The sequence below is a fragment of the Crocuta crocuta genome, unplaced genomic scaffold (assembly GCF_008692635.1).
Source record: "Crocuta crocuta isolate KB4526 unplaced genomic scaffold, BGI_CrCroc_1.0 scaffold255, whole genome shotgun sequence".
Classification (NCBI taxonomy): Eukaryota; Metazoa; Chordata; class Mammalia; order Carnivora; family Hyaenidae; genus Crocuta; species Crocuta crocuta.
Window position 1 is genome coordinate 616039 of NW_027530670.1, and position 21115 is coordinate 637153.

The 21115-nt window shown below is 37.1% G+C and overlaps 1 protein-coding gene across 2 annotated transcripts in view; it reads left to right on the forward strand.

Moving 5' to 3' along the window:
- SBF2 (SET binding factor 2) overlaps nt 1-21115 on the forward strand; it is a 499779-nt gene that overhangs the window by 422967 nt on the left and 55697 nt on the right. For both annotated transcript variants that reach the window (XM_077769129.1, XM_077769130.1), the window contains exons 23-26: nt 8160-8287; nt 9951-10126; nt 12108-12253; nt 14891-15089. In XM_077769129.1, the coding sequence (XP_077625255.1) occupies nt 8160-8287; nt 9951-10126; nt 12108-12253; nt 14891-15089 (649 nt within the window). The remainder of the gene's footprint in view (nt 1-8159; nt 8288-9950; nt 10127-12107; nt 12254-14890; nt 15090-21115) is intronic.

Sequence of the window (21115 nt, forward strand, 5' to 3'; positions counted from 1 at the left end):
CATTTGATGAGTATGTACCATATGCATTGTGCTATATGTGGTATCTTTGAAATCTCGCAATTGTGTAATTCCTTTCTTGGATACATCAAGATGGTTTATTATCTTGTACATAAAAGAGTGTTTACCATATAATAAGCAAAAAGCTCATAAAATTCAGTAAACAAAATGGATCTATAGGAATAGTTATATTCATTTTGTGGGTTTTTTTTGTTTTTATTAGTTATATTCATTTTGAAAGAGTGTAAATGAGCAACTTTTTTCAGCCCTCTCCTCTCATATTACTATACATAAATTATATTTGTATTTGCAAGCAAATGTAATTTTAAAAGAAACTAAATATCCAGTACTTTTTTTGGTACTACAACTTGTGAGCTCAGAGGCCACAAACATACATTTGGGGCAGATAAATATGAGATACTTGGTCACTTAACTCTTTATTTTAAATATCTCCTTTAATGACACACAAAAATCTGATAATTTTACATATGTTATATAAGCATAGGTAAACAATCTGTATATTAAACAACCTATGTATTAAACACATTCTAGAACTTAAGTTCTTTTTTTTTACACACTTAGAGTTTATTATGAATAATCTTACATTTTAGGAAAAGCACGAAACTTATCAGAAATGATATTATCCCTTAACGGAAAAACATCACTTTGTGATCCTACTGACCTAGATTTTTTATTTTTTAATAATTTATTGTCAAGTTAGCCAACATACGGTGTAGCCTTTGCTTCAGGAGTAGATTCCCATGATTCATCACTTACATACCGCACCCAGTGCTATCACAGCAAATGCCCTCAATACCCATCACCCATTTCCCTGTCCCCTCAACCTTCCACCCCTCCGAACCCCATTAACCTTCAGTTTGTCCTCTGTATTTAAGAGTCTTGTTATGGTTTGCCCCCTCTCTTCTCTGTTTGTAACTTATTTTTCCTTCCCTTCCCCTATGGTCTTCTGTTAAGTTTCTCAGATTCCACATATGAGTGAAAACATATGTCTTCCTCTGACTGACTTGCTTCACTTAGCATAATACCCTCCAGTTCCATCCACATTATTGCAAATAGCAAGATTTCATTCTTTTTTATTGCCAAGTAATATTCCTCTGTGTGTGTGTATATGTGTGTGTGTGTGTGTGTGTGTACACCACATCTTTATCCATTCATCAGTTGATGGACATTTGGTTTCTTTTCCATACTTTGGCTGTTGTTGAAAGCGCTGCTGTAAACATTGAGGTACATGTGCCCCTTGGAATCATCAGTCCTGTATCTTTTGGATAAACTCCTAGTAGTGTTACTGCTGGGTTGCAGAGTAATTCTATTTTTAACTTTTTGAGGAACCTCTACAATGTTTTTCAGAGCAGCTGCACAAGTTTGCATTCCCACCAACAGTGCAAGAGGGTTCCTATTTCTCCACATCCTCATCAACATCTGTTCTTTCATGAGTTGTTAATTTTAGATACTCTGACCAGTGTGAAGTGGTATCTCAGTGTGGTTTTGATTTGTATTTCCCTGATGATGAGCCATGTTGAGAGTCTTTTCCTTTGTCTGTTGGCCACCTGGATGTCTTCTTTGGAAAAATGTCTCTTCATGTCTTCTGCCTGTGTTTTCACTGGATTATTTGTTTTTTGGGTGTTGAGTTTGATAAATTCTTTACAAATTTTTTATACTAACTCTTTATCAGATATGTCATTTGCAAAGATCTTCTCGCATTCTATTGGTTGCCTTTTAGTTTTGTTGATTGTTTCCTTTGCTGTGCAGAAGCTTTTTATCTTGATGAGGTCCCAATAGTTAATTTTTACTTTTGTTTCCCTCACCTCCAGAGACCTGTCATGTAAGAAGCTGCTGCAGCAGAGGTCAAAGAGGTTGTTCCTTGTTTTCTCCTCTAGGCTGCATAGAATGAGTCTGGAAGCTTTCCTTCCATTCCTTTTTTTTTTTTTTTTTATGTTTATTTTTAAGAGAGAGCAAGAGAGAGGAGGGGAGGAGCAAAGAGAGAGGGAGACAGAGAATCTGAAATGGGCTCCAGGCTCTGAACTATCAACACAGAGCCCCATATGGGGCTCAGACTCGGGAACGGTAAGATCATGACCTGAGCTGAAGTTGGACACTTAACCAATTGAGCCACCCAGGCACCTCACTTTCCTTCCATTTCTATTTTTTGGAATAGCTTGAGAAGAATAGGTATTAACTCTGCTTTAAGTGTTGGTAGAATTCCCCTGGGAAACCATCTGGCCCAGGACTCTAATTTGTTAGGAGATTTTTGATAACCAGTTCCATTTCTTCTCTGGTTATGAGTCTGTTCACGTTTTCTTTTTCTTCCCTTTTGAGTTTTGGTAGTATGTGGGTGTCTAGGAATTTGTCCATTTCTTCCACATTGTCTGGTTTGTTAGCATATAATTTTTTATAGTATTCTCTAATAATTGTTTGTATTTCCATGGTATTGGTTATGAGCTCTTCTCTTTCATTTGTGATTTTATCTATTTGAGTCCTCTCTCTTTACCTTTTGAGAAGTCTGGCTAGGGGGTTATCAATTTTGCTTATTCTCTAAAAAAAAGGTCAGCTCTTAGGTTCATTGATCTGTTCTACTGTTTTTTTGGATTCTATATTTTTCATTTCTGCTCTAATCTTTATTATTTCTCTTTTTCCCCTGGCTTTGGGATTTCTCTGATTCTGTGTTTCTAGTTCTTTAGGTGTGAGGTTAGGTTCTATATTTGGGACCTTTCTTGCTTCTTGAGATAAGCCTGGATGGCAATTTATTTTCCTGTCAGGGCTGCCTTTGCTGCATCCCAAAAGATTTGGATTGTCATGTTTTCATTTTCTTTTGCTTCCATATTATTTTTAAATTTCTTCTTTAATTTCCTGGTCAACCCATTCATTCTTTAGTAGGATGTTCTTTAACCTCCATGTATTTGGGGGCTTTCCAAATTTTTTCTTGTGGTTGATTTCAAATTTCATAGCACTGTTATCTGAAAATATGCATGGTTTAATCTCAGTCCTTTTATATTTGTTGAGGGCTGATTTGTGACCCAGTATATGATCTATTTTGGAGAATGTCCCATGTGCACTCAAGAAGAATGTGTATTCTGCTTCTTTTAGATGAAAAGTTCTGAATATATCTGTTAAGTTCATCTGGTCCAATGTGTCATTCAGAGCCATTGTTTCCTTATTGCTTTTTGCCTAGATGATCTATCCATTGCTCTAAATGGGGTATTAAAGTCCCCTACAATCACAGTATTTTTATCTATACATTTATTTATGTTTGTGATTAATTGACTTATATATTTGGGGCATAAACATTTATATAATTTTTACTTCTTTTTGATGGATAGACTCCCTAATTATGATATAATACTCTTCTTCATCTCTTGTTACAGTCTTTGTTTTAAAATCTAGTTTGTCTAAGTATGGCTACCTCAGCTCTCTTTTGACATCCAGTAGCATGATAGTTGGTTCTCCATCCCTTACTTTCAATCTGCAGGTGTCTAAAATGAGTCTCTTACTGGCAGCATATAGATGGATTTTGTTTTTTTATCCATTCTGATACCCTTTGTCTTTTCATCGAGGCATTTAGTCCATTTACACTCAGAGTGATTATTGAAAGATATAGATTTAGTGTCATTTTGTTATCTGTAGATTTGGTGCTTGCAGTGGTATCTCTGGTCCTTTGTAGTCTTTGCTGCTTTCCACTTAGAGTTCTCCTTAGGATCTCCTGCAGAGCCTGTTTAGTGGTCATGAACTTTAGTTTTTGCTTGTCTGGGAAAGCCTTTGTCTCTCCTTCTATTCTGAATGACAGCCTTGCTGGATAAAGGATTCTTGGCTGCATATTTTTCCTATTCAGCACATTGAATATTTCCTGCCACTCCCTTCTGGCCTGCCAAGTTTCAGTGGAGAGGTCTGCTACTACCTTATATGTCTACCCTTTTGGGGAAGGCCCGTTTGTCCCTAGCTGCTTTTGAAATTCTCTCTTTATCTTTGTATTTTGCCAGTTTCACTATGATATGTTATGGTATTTACCTGTTTTTGTTGATTTTGAAGGGAGTCCTCTGTACCTCTTGGACTTGGATGTCTGTTTCCTTCCCCAGATTAGGGAAGTTCTCAGCTATAATTTGTTCAAATAAACCTTCTGCCTCTTTCTCTCTTTTCTTCTAGAATTCCTATGATATGGATATTATTTTGTTTCATTGAATCACTTAGGTCTCTAATTCTCCCCTCAAGGTGTAATAATTTCCTCTGCCTTTTTTTCTCAGCTTCATCATTTCCCATAATTGTATCTTCTACTTTACCTATTCTCTCCTTTGCTTCTTCCATCCTTGCTGTCACTGCATCTAGTTTATTTTGCATCTCATCTACAGCATCATGACTATTTCTTAGGTCCTTGATCTCTGCAACAATAGATTCTCTGCTGTCTTCCATGCTTTTTTCAAGCCCAGCCAATAGTCTTACAACTATTATTCTAAATTCTTGTTCAGATATACTGTTTATATCTGTTTTGAGCAATTCTTTGTCATTTCTTTCTGGAATTTCTTTTGAGGAGAATTCTTCCATTTTGTCATTTTGGCTAGGTTTCTTTTATGTGTTTTAAAAGCTTGTTATGTGTCCTGCACCTGTGAGTACTACTGTATTAAATAGGGAGCATACATTGTCCAGGGCTTGGTACTTTGGAAACTGTTTTTGGAGTGTGTTGTGTGCACTCTGTTGTTGCATGTTTGGCTGCTCTATCCCAGTGCTCATAGTGGTGGATTGTTTGCACCTTCCACCAGGTTTGCTTTGATTTATTTGTCGAAGATACTCGACAAATAAAGGGTAGGGGAGGCCTGATCCCATACAAGGAGAGAAGTGAAAGGGGCAAAGAAAGAAAAAAAAACGACTAGGCAGAGAGTCAAAGACACTATAAGCCTTAATCCAGAAAGAGAGGAAAATAAAGAAGGAGATACAGAAAAAGTATAAAAAAGAGTAGAGTAAAAATGCGTGATTAAACAGACAAACAACCAGAACAGAGAGAGAGAGAGAGAGAGAAAGGAAGAAAGGAAGGAAGGAAGGAAGGAAGGAAGGAAGGAAGGAAGGAAGGAAGGGAACATATGTAATAGGAATTGACCAAAAATCAAATCAGAAACTATGAGCCTGTTTCCACGAGAAAGAGGAGGGTAAAAAGGAAAAGAAGGGAAAAAGGGGGGGGGGGGGGGGGAAACTTACAAGACCACAGGACTGTTGTCTCTTGGCGCCTGGGACTGGTGGCTGTGCTGGTCTGGAGGACAGGCTGCCTGGTTCACTCAGTGTCAGTTCCACTTCAGTAGATAAGCAGTTACCTGGCACCGAGGAGCAGGGTTTGGTGTAAGCAGTCCCACCTCCACTGGGGGCTGCTATTCTGTTCCCTGATGCCCCACCATGTTGGTGATGGGCAGAAAAATGGCAACACCCCAGTCTCTCCTCCTCGGATTGGGTGTCTCAAGCCATGGTATTCAGGCAGCTCTCATAGAAAAGTGCAGGTAGTCAGCTTGCCCTCTTTCACAGTCTCCCTCGTCTCCTAAGCACTCAGCTGGGATTCAAAACCTGATGTCTTAAAGGATCCCACTCCAGGTGAACCTGGTTCTGGGATAGTGCCAGTCCATCCAGCTGACAAAGAGCCTCTGGCTGGCGCCTGCAGGATCTTTATCTTTGGGGGAGCGATAAACCCTCTTCCCACAGTATTCAAGGGCAAGGACTGTTGTCTCCCAGTGCATCTCTGAGATCCCTACCACACTCTGGGGCTGGTTCCCTCCCCACCAGGCATGTGCACACAAAGGTGGCTCAGGTCTGGAGAAGGTTGCACACCCCTGAAAACTCTGATCTTTAGCTCCTAAGCCTGTTTGTAAAGTAGAAACTGGCTCTTTCCATATTTTTCGTTCCCCAGTCTGTGGTCCAGAGTGGTTTTTCTCTTGTCCAAATATAATCCCACACTTCCGCAGCCTCTCTTTCTCTTCCTTTTGTCCCTCCACAGAAGAACATCCCCCTCTCCATGCCTACGCCACCCATTTTATCTCTCCCAATTTTCATACATGCACCTCTGTCTCTTTCTACATGTGGAGATTTTTCTGTCACTCTGCAGCCTGTATTCTTGGATATTCCAAATGATCCGACCTCAATACAGCCGTGTTTGAGGGATAAGGGAAATTCCAGTCCTCCTACTTCTTTTATTTATTTATTTTTTTTTTACAGATAGTTTATTGTCAAGTTGGTTTCCATATAACACCCAGTGCTCANAGCCCTCCTACTTCTCTGTCATCTTAACCCCTCCCTAGAACTTAAATTCTGTGTACATCCTAATTTTGTTTAGCCTCTGGATATGAGCTTAACATAAAAAAAAAAAAAATCAGAATGTTCCAGGTTAAGAGTTAACAGATCCAGGGAATGAGAAATTCTGACAACGAATCAGGGAAATAAAAATTAAAAACCACAATGAGATACCACCTCACACCTGTCAGAATGGCTAAAAGCAACAACTCAAACAACAACAGATGTTGGCAAGGATACAGAGAAAGAGGATCTCTTTTGCACTGCTGGTGGGAATGCAAACTGGTGCATCCCCTCTGGAAAACAGTATGGAGGTTTCAAAAACTTAAAAACAGAACTACCCTATGACCCAGCAATTGCACTAGTAGGTATTTGTCCAAGGGATATAGGTGTGCTGTTTCGAAGGGGCACATGTACCCCAATGTTTATAGTAGTGCTATCGACAATAGCCAAAGTATGGAAAGACCCCAGATGTCCATCGAAAGATGAATGGATAAAGAAGATGCGGTATACACACACACACGCGCACACACACACAATGGAGTATTACTCAGCAATGAAAAGGAATGAAATCTTGCCATTTGCAACTACATGGATGGAACTAGAGGGTATTATGCTAAATGAAATTAGAGAGAGACAAATATCATATGACTTCACTTATGTAGAATTTAATATACAAAACAGATAGGAAGAAGGGAAGGGAAGTAAAAATAATATAAAAACAAGGAAGGGGACAAAACATAAGAGATTCTTAAATATAGAGAACAAACTGAGTGTTGCTGTGGGGGCTGTGGGTGGGAGGATGGACTAAATGAGTAAGGGGTATTAAGGAAGACACTTATTTGGATCAATAATGGATGTTATACATAGGGGACGAATCACTAGAATCTACTCCTGAAATCATTATTGTATTATATGCTAATAAACTTGGATGTAAATTTAAAAATAAATAAGTAAATTAAAAAAAGAAATTCCGATAATAAGTGGATGTATGAATGAACTCAGATAAACTCGGTTCACTTCTCGCCCCCTCTGGCTTACTAGACAAGGCACTTTGCCCATTGCTGCTCCTGTTCTGTTACTTGTACCACTGCCTGACATTCCCTCCTCTGTCCAAATCCAAACCTATACTCTCTTCAAAGCTCACCTTCCCTCTCACTTCTTCCAGGAATCATTTTCTAGTCATCTAGCATATGGAATTCTTCTCCCTTTCTGAAATACTTAAAGCCTTGTATCCTCAAATCTGAGAGCTAATTACATGCTGCTATATTCTGCATGTGAATCTCTTCTCTCCTGGGGAAGTTTGAACTCTCCAAGAGAGACTTCATGTGTGCTACTTATTTTCTAGATTTGCATCTTTGCAACCTCAGGTAGTTGATAAATGATTATTTATATTTTCCCTTCCTTGTTTTGATATTTAAATTCCTAAAACTCTTCAGCCTAAGCTTAGCCCTGTATCTTCTTTAGATACAAATACATGGTACAACACCTTTTACCACATATGGAAAGACATCTTAAAAACCTTTTGTCTTTTGCTTTATACTTACATTAAATATCATGGATGTGTTTAAGAATCTTGAAAATTGCCCTAAACCAGGTAATCTTGTATAGTACACAGCAAGTTGGGGAAATAGAAGGAATGAAGGCAGACAGACTGTGTCAGTTACGTCACCCCAGGAAAGAATCATGTCTCAGGAGTGAATTGCCGTGCAATGAAATTAATGAATGTGATTCTAGAATCATGGCACTTTGTCTCACTGCATTCCTAGGTATTGTCCTTTCCAAATACGCTTCTTTAGCAGAGGCCGATAAAATGAGAAGCAGAGACTTTGTAAATAAGCTGTAAAGTGCTGTTGCTGAGTCTGTTTCCTGCTTTCCTATAGTTGGGGAGCAGACAGTTGTACGGAGTTTTCCCATTGCTTCCATCACCAAGGAGAAGAAGATTACCATGCAGAACCAGCTCCAGCAGAACATGCAAGAGGGACTGCAGATTACATCAGCATCCTTTCAGGTATTAAGAAAGGGAACTGTTCTACTGTTCAAAAGTTCTCTGGCGCCTGGGTGGCTCAGTCGATTAAGCATCCAACTTCAGCTCAGGTCATGTTCTCATGGCTCGTGAGTTTGAGCCCTGTGTTGGGCTGAGCTGTCAGCACAGAGCCTGGATCCTGCTTCGGATTCTGTGTCTCCCTCTCTGTCTGCCCTTCCTTGCCCCTCTCAAAAATAAATGTTAAAAAAGTGAAATAAAATAAAAATAAAAGTTGTATGCAAATGATGTGGCCACTTTCTGTTATCATGGGATCAGAAGTTAGAAAATGAGGAGGATTGGAGGGTCTGAGGGTAATCTTAACTGTGTAAACCCATGAATCATCTTGTACTTAATCCCTCACTTCCTGAACCCCTTGGCCAACTGAGTGCCAAAAGATTATCTGTTAATATTTAGATCTGAGAAATGCAGACACACACAATTGACTCTTGTTCATTGCCAACTCATACTTTTGTGTTTGATAAAGGCTTTAGATAGAAAGCAATTCTCTTGGCATCTGTTTCAGAAGGAAATGCTCTATGGTCCTTCTGTGGAAGAGATAAAACTCTAAGAATTATACTCAGGCCTAAAGTACTATTGCTACTGACTAAATAACCTCTAATTAAGCAGAGGATTTTCTAAGGGTTTGTAAACGTATCAGAATTTATGGAATTATTGATGCAAAACACACTGGGGGCACCTGGGTGGCTCAGTAGGCTACCTGTCCAATTCTTGATTTCAGCTCAAATCATGATCTCACAGCTCATGAGATCTAGCGCCAAGTCAGGTTTTATTACTGCTTAGGATTCTCTCTCTCACTGCCCTCCCCTCTCTCTGCCCTCCCCTCTCTACCCCCCGCTCACTCACTTGCTCACTCTCTCTCAAAATAAAAATAAAAATTAGTTTTTAAACTCAGACACTGGAAGAGCGATCTTTTCTTAGTTTTTCCTTTTTACAGTTCTCACTCTGTGATATTTTACTCTTCCTAATTTTATGCCTTGTCTCTGACTTCTCAGATTTTCAGGTGCTCCAATTCTTGCCTTATTCCTTCTAGTCAGGAAGCCACCCCTAGGACCTCCATGTGCTCATTGTGTGAAATGTGAGTCTGCTCACCTCTAAGCTCCAGACTTCTCCCATCACCTAGGGACAGAGACCTCCCAGGGATTTCTTCACTGTTCCAACTACCAGAGGACTTTAAACCAGAATATTGCTTGACTGTACTGGTTAGGATTCTAATCAAACAGACTTTTTTCTTACTAGATTTATGGTATCTGGGGGTAAGAAGAGACTTCCTGTGGCCAAATTTTCTGTCTAGAACCAACAGTTGAGGAAAAAAAAGAAGGACATGTTTCCTTCAGCCCCTGTAAGTTAATTTTCCTATCCCATCATAGAAAAGATAGTCTTCAAGAAACCCAACTTCAAGATATACAATTTTCCTTATCAACAAACCATCTATGACAAGTCAACCTGTCTGAGCCTTTTAAAAATAAATAAATAAATAAAACACATTCTATGATATCCAATGTCCCCTCAACCTCTGGACTTCTGTCATTTAGTACTATTTTCTGTTATTTCTGTAACTTGGGGAAAAGTTATCTGGAAATCCTTAAATCCTTAAAATTCTAATGTATTTTATCTCTTTTGTCTCTAGTTGATTAAAGTAGCGTTTGATGAGGAAGTGAGTCCAGAAGTAGTAGAGATCTTTAAGAAACAGCTGATGAAGTTCCGTTATCCTCAGTCCATTTTTACCACCTTTGCTTTTGCTGCTGGACAAACTACCCCACAAATAATTTTACCCAAACAGAAGGAAAAGAACACCTCCTTCCGGTAAGAAGACAGTCAAGTTTCTTCATTTCAGTTTTCATAGCTGACTATCAAGGGAAGTGACCTGTCCTTCGGGTCATTGTATACATGACTGCTGTTTTTGTCTGCCATTCGGTCAAGCCCATTGGACCAAGCTCAAAAAGTTATGGAACACACTTGATGTATGTAACAAGTTTCAAAAATTAAAAGCTACAAGAAGTTTTTGACCAGTATGTGAATTGCTCATAATATAGTTTTAGAGAGTGAAATTCTATTTTCCCTTTTCCCTGTATTAATCACTTTCTAACTGCCTTTGAGCAGTCCCTTCAGGGTTGTTTTTTTTTTTTTAATCCAGGCCTACTAAACAGTTTTGCTTTGACCTAGAGGTGGGAGCCTTTATTTTTTCTTTTTCTGTAACTTTTTGTTTTGATACAATTTCAAATTTATAGAAAAGTTACAACAAAATACAAAAGTTTCCTATATATCTTTACCAAGATTCACCAGTTTTTTATGTTTTGCTCCATTTTCTTTATCATTCTCTCTCATTTATTTTTTTTCTAAACCATTTGAGTCATATGTATGATACCTCTTTAGTCCTAAATATATCAATATATATTTTCTAAGAACAAACCATAGTATATAACCAGGAAACTTAATTGGTGTAAAACTTTTATCTAACCCAGAGTTCGTATTCAAATTTTGCTGATGATCCTTTATAGCTACTTTTTTTTTCTGCCTAGTACAGGATCCAACCCAGGTTCAGGCATTGCATTTTCTTGTCATATTTCTTTAAAGGAACCCTTATTTTCTGATGAAATTTTTAGCAATTTATGTTGAAACTTTTACATCGCAGTTATTACAAAATAACAATTGCATAAAAATTATCTTCAATTAGTGATAGAATTTCAGAGCCAAAAGTTGAGTTCATTCATCATTAATCACCTGGAATTTGGGCATCTGCCAGTACAAATTACATATTAGGGAGGGGCATGAAGACTTTGGAGAAAAGCCCTTTCCTTTGCCTGAAAGTAAATAAGCTAGAGATTATAGACAAGTTGAGGTTCCAGAGAGTGTGTTATTACTAAATGACCTACCTGACCAAAATGACCTACCCAACCACCTATACTACTGTTACCTGCTAAATGAAGGAGACTGTGCAGATCCAGAAATGATAAACTGAAACATGAACAGCTTCCTAGGTATTTACAACAGTGAGGCCAGCATCTTGTTTTAACACTGTGGAATCACAGAGGAGCCTGTGATATCTATGATACCAGCTGTCTGTGGAAGAAACAAAACTTTGTGTGGTGTTTTATGTTTAGAACCTATGGACTATGAGGGGAAATATATGCATACACACACACACACACACACACACACACATATAAAATCAGCTTTATTGTAGCAAGCTTATTCTATGCAGCTACAACAGAGACATAGCAATTTTAAATTTAAAACATCTTAGAATCATCTTGAATATGTAAATATTTACAGAGTCAGAAGGCAGGACACTAGCATACACACTAGCAGACGAATATAGTTAGCACTATAATTGTCATATGATCTCAAAGAAAAGCCTCTGAGTTAGTAGAAAGAGTTTGAATCAGTAGAAAAGGGGACAGACTGACTTCCATGCAGGAGAACTACTACCGGCATAGTCGGTGGGAGCTGGTGGGGGCAGTGGCATGGATAACCAGAGTGCATTGAGGGGCATGTTTGGCCAAAAAGCCAAACTGAGTTTAGATTTGGGAAAGTAGCTTATTTCCCACTCTAGGTTCTTGCACTTTTTAGCTACAGCTCTCCTGATGACAACAGTGTTTTATATAGGAAATTAGTCTCGTGCCATATAAAAAATTGTCTAAAGAAGGAGAGACTTACTGAAGGTCTCGACAATACTAGTAGCTGTGGGAATGGAGAAGAAACAAGTTGAACTGTGTAGGTATCAGAAAATCTAAATGGTGTCCTCATATTAAATTGATGTTGTCTTTGGTTTTATAACTTATAGCACCTTCTCAAAAACAATTGTGAAAGGTGCCAAAAGGGCAGGGAAAATGACAATTGGGCGGCAGTATTTATTGAAGAGGAGGACAGGGACAATTGTGGAAGAGAGAGTGAATCGGCCTGGATGGAATGAAGAAGATGACATATCAGGTATGTGAGAACTCCTTTTTCCTTCATGACTCAGTTTTATTCTTTCCTCTCATATGAGTAAGAATGAGAGACTCAGAGGGAAGGGGGGTGATGGGCATGGAGGAAGGCACTTATTGGGATGAGCACTGGGTGTTATATGGAAACCAACTTGACAATAAACTATTTAAGAAAAAAAAAAAAAGAATAAGAGACTCAGATGTCATTGCCCTTAAACCTTGACTCATAAGAACCTAGATCTCCTAAGAAGATTGGAGGCACTTACCAGCTTCTCAGAATTGGAAAAAAATGTTTTATTTTCCCAATATTCCATTGTTCAGCTAAGATTTTGCTAAATTATGTTTCTCTTTTACTAAATCCGTAGAGCTGGTTGGCCATTGTTACATGGGTCTCATCAAAGGGAGAAAGAAAGAAACCCCAGTGCATAGAGAATTTAGGTATAAAGTAATCCCCTGTACCTTATTATGCAATAAAAATAAGGAAACATGGACTTTGGATATTCAAAATTAAAGATTTGCATTTGGAATAAGAACACTGTGGGTACTCTTAATCAAAATGAGGGACCAAAGATGATGGGATCCTTAGATAGTAAGAAAAAAATGCCTACTACGTATTTAAAAGAACAGAATCTGAAAAACTAAGATTCTTCTTGGTTGGGATAATAGAGGCAGGAAAACAGTCGCAAAATGTCTGTTTTCTATTCCTTAACCTAGTATGGAGTATGCTTATGGAATTAACACTAGGGATAATCTTATCTAATAGGAGGCAGGATGCCTTTACACCCTTTTTCTTTTCAGGATGTTAGAATCAGTCGCCAATGACTATACCACTACTACTTTTAATAACAATAGCAATAAGAACATTTTGAAGAAAGAAACCTCATGTTTTCAGAGGTCACTGGCTAAAGGTCTCCATTTTAGTATATGTGTCTACATACTGTGAGAGCAATGAACAGACCCACTATTGCATTACTGAAACAACCACTTTTTTGGAATCCTGGCCTCTTTGCAGTCACATGGAAAGCCATAAAAAATTATCCATCACTACTGACTCTTCTAATGTGAAGTTTTAATAATTACACAAAAGAAAAATATTATTCTATGATAATAATGCCACCAAAACACCAAATTATCTAATGTTCTGTGCCTCTCTGAAAATAAAAGGCTAATCCAAAACTGATACCTGATGATATGTTTGCAATGTGAAGTTCACAAACTAAAATACAAAGTCTTGTATTTGTAGGGATAAGCTGTTAGGGATTTTTTTCTTCTTTAAATGAAAGGGAGCCTTATCATTTCCTCTGACATTAGATCTTTGAGTACATATCCAAAAATTCTGAAACCTTAATTTGACTTCTCTCGCTGTAGAAATAAATAAAAAAGTAAATTAGGACAGTTCTTAAACATGGATTTTTTTTTAGCTAGAACATAACAGTACCAATTAGGAATGTTGGGGTTTTTTTTAAATCCTCCCTAAAATGCTTGATTATTGGGTAAATCCTTCCACGTCTAAAATCTTAAGAGATTCTGTAACCTGTGATTGTGACATTATGAGGGAGTTTCCCATGTATACCACATCCTCTGACAAAAATATTTTCCACACAAAAAGTATAGCCTCTTGATACCCCTCCAAGAAAGGTCTTTTCCCACCAGTGAAATTCTGCTTAATCTAGAAATTTCTAATAAAAGTTTATGTTATGAAACATTAACTGAGATGTGGATGATGAAGTTTGCATAGAGACTGTATTAAAGATAAATTTTACTGATGAATTAGCTTCTAACAGAGTTTGAGTGTTTATTTTATAGAGTCCTAAATAGAAATCACTCTACTTTGGCATTAATAAACACACCTAATTGAAACAGAAAAATGTGGCTAATGAATTCAAAATTATATTGTTTTTAGAAACTTTGAGTTAATTTCCCTGGCATTTTTTTTAAGTTTATTTATTTATTTATTTATTTAAGTCAACTCTACACCCAGGGCACCTCCCTGGCTCAGTTAATTGAGCATCTGACTTCAGCTTAGATCATAATCTCACGACTCATGAATTCAAGCCTCACATCACGCTCACTGCCGTCAGCACAGAGCCTGCTTCAGATCCTCTGTCTCACTGTCTCTCTGCACCCCCACCACCACTCGTGTTCACCATCTCTCTCTAATCTACATAAAACATTTTAAAAATTTTTTTAAAAAGAACCATGGGAATCTACCCCCCAAACCAAGAACACACTGTAAACACTGTATGATAGCCAATTTGACAATAAATTATACTTAAAAATTTTTTTTAAAAAGAAAAAGAAAGCTCTACACCCAATACAGGGCTCAAACTCACAACCTCAAGACCAAGAGTTGCATGCCCTTCCACCTGAGCCAACCAGGCACCCCTTCCCTAGCATTTTGAATTAATTTCCATGACATTTTGAGCTCTTGATATTTTATTTCTTGACTATCCATTACTGTTTTAATTTATGTTTGGACATAATGATTCTTCAGAGAATTAATATGATTTAAACTGTGATATAGATAGTGCCTGTAGCCCTAATATAAACCTCTCTTGGTTTAAGAATTCTCTTCAGAGGGAAGCTTCTAGTCCTCTACTTTGAGCTATATCATTTTTCAAAACTGTTTCTGCATTCACAGTTTCAGATGATAGTGAACTCCCTACAAGTACCACTCTGAAGGCCTCGGAGAAGTCTACAATGGAACAGTTAGTGGAAAAAGCTTGTTTCAGAGACTATCAGCGTTTAGGTTTGGGAACCATAAGTGGCAGCTCTTCTCGCTCAAAACCAGAGTATTTTCGAATCACTGCCTCCAACAGGATGTATTCACTCTGCCGGAGGTAAGTCTGTTAGTGGACTCCTAAAAGACACCTTTCCTTTTTCCATTTGAGTCTTGAATGGGCTCTTTGTCTCCATAGCCCACAGAGAGAAAAATGCCAGAAAATGAGGAGCAAGATCTCCAGGCATATGTGTGTTTAAAGGATACTTTTTATGCAGCATGAGTAAGCATCTCCTTGGCATTCTCACAAGTATAATTATATTACCGAACAATGCTTAGATTAGATCAAAAAGTGAAAGGTAAAAGTTTTTTTTATTTGTCTTTCTCTTCTCATTTACATCTTTCCTAGCATGCCTGAAGATAACTTGAAATAAAAATAGGATTTGCCCAGGCAGATAGGAGAGATGAAGGTCTGCTGTAGGCTAGGGACCCACAAACTTTTTCTTTAAAAGGCCAGATACTATATATTTTCAGTTTTGCAGGCCATATGGTCTCATTGCAGCTACTCTGCCAAAAAGCAGGCATAGATGGTAAGTAAATGAATGGGCGGGCCATGTTTTGGCCCACGGGCTGTAATTTGTTGACCCAAGTAACTGTAGGCAGGGTTTTCTTATGTTGTCTAATTAGAATATTTCCAAGGGATAGTACTTAAAGAATGTAAATGAACATGTTTTCTTGTTTTCTTGTTTCTATTCTTGTCATCTCTCACTGTTTTCTATATCAGTAAGGCCCTATTTCTTGCTTTATATTTTTTGAAACTACATTTCTGCCGTGTACAAGCTTAATCATTTTAATCTCCAGGTAAGTTGTTTCCTTTGCATTCATAAATTCCTGCTTTGATTAAACAGAATAATGCTGTGAAAGCACTTTGTACGTATTTTAGAAAGTTATCTTAATGTTACTATTAATTTCAGCCCCACTGTTCTTGAAGAACTATAGATATCTCTTTTTTTTTTTTAATATTTTTATTTATTTCTAGGAGAGAGAGAGAGAGACAGCGTGAGCAGGGAAGGGTCAGAGAGAGAGGGAGATACAGACTCTGAAACAGGCTCCAGGCTTTGTGCTGGCAGTCAGCACAGAGCCCGACACGGGGCTCGAACCCACGAACCGCAAGATCATGACCTAAGCGAAAGTCGGACACTTAACCGACTAAGCCACCCAGGCGCCCCCATAGATATCTCATTTTAAATGACAGTTTAAATTTACAAATACCTGGCCAACAGATGAAAAGATACTCAACGTCCTTCATCATGAGAGAAATGCAAATCAAACCACAATGCAAACTGGTGCAGCCACTCTGGAAGACAGTATAGAGGTTTCTCAAAAAGTTAAAAATAGAACTACCATATGATGTAGTAATCACACTATTGGATATTTACCCGAGGAATATGAAAACACTAGAAAACACTAATTCAAAAGGATATATGCACCCCTGTGTTTGTAACAGCATTATTTACAGTAACCAAATTATGAAAGCATCCCAACTGATGAATGGATAAAGAAGTACACACACACACATATACACACAATGGAATATTACTCGGCCATAAAAAGGAATGAAATCTTGCCATTTACAGCATAGATAGATCTAGAGAGTATAACATGTATGGATCTAGGGAATATAATGTTAAGTGAAATAAGTCAGAAAAAGACAATACCATATGATTTCACTTATACATAGAATTTAAGAAATAAATCAAATGAACAAAGGGGGAAAAAAAGAGACAAACCAAAAACAAAGATGCTTAACCGTAGAAGACAGATGGTTACCAGAGGGAAGGTGGGTGTGGGAATGGGTGAAATAGGTGAAGGGGATTAAGAGTACACTTACCTTGATGAGCACTGTGTGATATATACAGTTGTTGAATCACTATATTGTAACCTTAAACTAGTTGGACATTATCTCAACTATACTGGAATTAAAATTAAAAAAAGAAAAAGACCAAAGACATGCAGGATTAAGTGAGAGGTTTAATGTGATTGATGCTTCTGTTGGAGATCATAGAGGAAATAGTAAAGAACTAACTGCAGGGAATTTTTCAGTTCCCTCTCACTGCTGAGAGAAACCAGTCCTCAGGTCCAGGAAACCAAAATGAATCCAAAACAAATAAATAGCAAATAAATCCTCATCTAGAGCTATTGAACTGAACCCACAGAACATCTAAGAAGAGGACACCAAGCAGGCAGAGAGAAGAGAAAGATCACCAAAACAGGAATACCAAAGATGAATGACATTTCAGTATCAACAAAGTGAGGAGGCAGTGGAATCATATCTTCAGTAGGCTAAGAGAAAATAATCATCAACCTAGGTTATACACACAACAAAAGTATTTTTCGAAAATAAGGCAATTAAAAGTGTTTTCAGAAAAACAAAAATATATATAATAAATGCCAATATGAAACTTGAGAAACATGTTGGAAATACAGTTTGAGATTTGGGCCAAATAAAAATTTTGCATTAAGTACTGGAAGATTGTAATTCTGTTGAGTATGCAGTAATTTTCCTGGATACTCTATCCTTCTAACAAAATTTTCTTTGTAGATAGCGTAAGTAGTGGTGTCAGCGTGTTATATCCTGCTGTTTGGGAAGCATGCTATCAAAATTGTGCCTGCCAGTGAGAAAACAGACCTCATTTCACATTTCGATCTGTCACAAACAAAATAAAATAATAGACCACTTATTAGGACCCTTGTAGTAAAGTGTGGTAATATAAAATAATATATATCCCTCAAAGAACATATTAGGAAGAAAGGATTGGAATAATAAAAAATAATCCGAAAGGAGAAAAAAGGGAACCCAGAACAGATGGAACAAACAGAAAGCAAATGATAAGATGGTAAATAAATTCAAATATATCAGTAATCACATTACTTATCAATTGATTTAATATTCCAATTAAAGGAAAAATATTACCAGAATTTTGGTAAAGCTTTATGCTGCTTTTAAGGGAGATATCTAACATACAAGAATTCAAAAAAGTTGAAAGTAAAAGGATAGAATAAATGCACCATGCAAAACTGCCTTTTAAAAAAATCACGTGTGACAGTTCATTATGACCAAGTGGAGTTTATTGCAAGAATACAAAACTGGCTTGAAAATTGAAAATCAATCAGTATAATTCACCATCTTAAGAGAACTAAAAAGAAAAAATATATTGCATTCCAGGAGGGGAATCAAAGCAGAAATGGCTGTTGCGAGCCTGGTCCAAAGCATGCAGTGATGGAAGGTCCTAGAGACAGTACCTGGTGGGACAGACAGACAGAAGATTCCTCTAGACCAGAGAGGCAAGGAAGACTGTAGGGGCATGTGATCCTTAAGCCCACCCCTCCCTTCTCCTGTGGAAATTCGTGCACAAAATTTGAATGTTTGCCTCTGGGTGATTTCAAACCCAAGTGTAGAACTTCTAGAACAAGTGAACTGTGAAAACAGGGCAAAAAACATTCCAAAATTGATAATATGTTTTTTGACTCCAAGAAAAAAAAAAGAAAAATATAAATTCATTATATACAGAAAAGCACTTTATAAAATAAATGATTTTTAAATTTTTATGACTTTTAAAAGAAGAATTCTTAGCAAATTAGAAATATAAGGGAAGTTCCTTATCTAGTGTCTAAAAAATCCAACAGCAAAAATTACAGGAAAATATTGAAAATTTTTACTATGATCAAGACAAAGTAAGAATGCCATCACCACTTCTACTCAGTGTCATACTAGAGGTCCTAAAAAGTGTGAAAAGACTAGAAAAAGAAACAATAAAAGGCATAAAGATTGAAAAGAAAGAAAACTGTCATTACTCACAGATGACTTGATTGTATACTTAGAAAATCTGAAGGAATCTAAATAACCTTTGAAATTAATACATGAATTTAGTTTGGTCACTGGTATAAGATTATTATACAAAAATTAGCATATACAGGGGCGCCTAGGTGGCTCAGTCGGTTAAGCGTCCAACTTCGGCTCAGGTCATGATCTCACGGTTCATGGGTTCAAGCCCCGTGTAGGGCTCTGTGCTGACAGCTCAGAGCTTGGAGCCTGTTTCAGATTCTGTGTCTTCCTCTCTCTCTGCCCCTCTCCCACTCATGCTCTGTCTCTCTCTGTCTCAAAAACAAATAAACTGTAAAAAAAATTTTTAATTAGCATATACAGACCAAAAGTAAATAATTAAAAAATGAAATTTTAGGTGGTGTTACTTTGATACTAGACATACAAGACCTGTACATGGAACAGTCAGAACAACAGTGAGGACTATTAAGGATGTAAATAAATAGATATTTCATGTCCTTGGATTAGAATACTCAACACTCTAAGACTGTAATTTTTCAGGGCTTCTGGGGTAGCTCAGTCAGCTAAGCATCTAACTTGGGCTTAGGTCATGATCTCACAGCTCATGAGTTCGAGGCCCGCTCGTGCTCTCTACTGTCAGCATGCAGCCTACTTCGGGTACTGTCTCCCTCTCTCTCTGCCCCTCCCCAACTCATACTTTCTCCCTGTCTCAAAAAATAAATAAATAAAAACATTAAAAAACTTTTTAACTTTAAAATTGTAATTTTTCCAGAAATTGGTCTATAGATTCAGTGCAGTCCCAATCAAAATTCTAGCAAAATGTTTATGGAGATTAAAAAGATGATTCTAAGCATTATATAAAAATTCAGAAGTTCAGAAATAGTCAAGATAGTCTTATAGAATAATACTGTAGGATATCTAGACTTTTTATAAAGCTTCAGTAATTAAAATAGTATGGAATTGATACAAGGATAGTCAAACCATTGGGACAAAATAGAGAATATAAAACAGCTCAACATATATGAACACTTGACTTAAGTAAAGATAGCACTTTAAGAGCAATCAATAAAAGATGTTTTTTCAGTAAACTGTACTGGATCTCCATATGAAAAAAAATGTAATCTTGACTCCTCTTATAATCATACACAAAAATCAATTCCCATTGGCCTATGGATCTACATGTAAAAGGTTAAAATAATAAAGCTTCTAGAAGATAAAAGAATATCTTCACAACATTGAAGTAAGAAAAGATTTCTTAGGACAGAAAAAGCACTATCCATAAAGTAAAAGACTGATAAATTAAGACCCTCTGTAGATACCAGAAGAATATCAGAAAACGTCCTTAATAAAAAGGCAATAAAAAAAAATGGCAGGGGACTTAAACAGGAACTTCACAAAAGATATCCTGGTGGCCAGTAAATATCTGAAAAGATATTTAACCTATTAGTCTTTAGATGAATACAAATTCAAGTCCCAATGAGACTACTTTATACTTGCAAAAATGGCTAAAACTTAAAAAATTAACAATACAAAGTGCTAATAAAAATGTCAAGCAAATGGAACTCTCATTTACTGTTTGTGGGATTGTATATTGGTTAAACAACTTTGGAAAGCTGTCTGGCAGCATCTAGCAAACATCTATTGAACATATGTATAACCTGTTATCTGCCCAGAATTTCCAATAGAAATGTATATGTGCTCCCAAAAGACACCTACAGGAATGTTAATGGCAACATTTTTCTCACATAGTCAAAAACTAGAAACTACTCAAAATCAACAAAAGAAGAAGAGATAAATAGTGTAATCATATAGTGGGATACTATACAGCAATAAAAATAAACTGCAGCTATATGCAGTAGCATGGATGGATTTCACAAACGTAATGTTGAATAAAAGAACCCAGACACAAAAGAATAAATCCTATTTGTTCTTTTTATCTAAAATTCAGAAACAGGCAAAACTAATCCAGTTTGTTAGCAGTCAAGGATAGTGATAAATTTTGAGGAGAGAGAAATAGTTATTGGTAAGAGACACAGGGGATCTTCTTGGATTATGGTAATGGTCAATGTATTGACCCAGGTAGTAATGATATGGAATTTTTGTGTTAATTCATTTATGTTTCAAGCATTTGTATATGTGTTATTCTTTGATTTAAAGGTTTCCACAGTAGCTCCTGAAGCCTACCTAGTCTATCTCTTGAGCCCAGGGTTGATGGCTCTGGGTATTGGGAACAGTGGAGATCAGGGTAAATAGATGTATCTTTCATTGCTAAATGAGACTGATACTGAGAGTAGTTTCTGCTG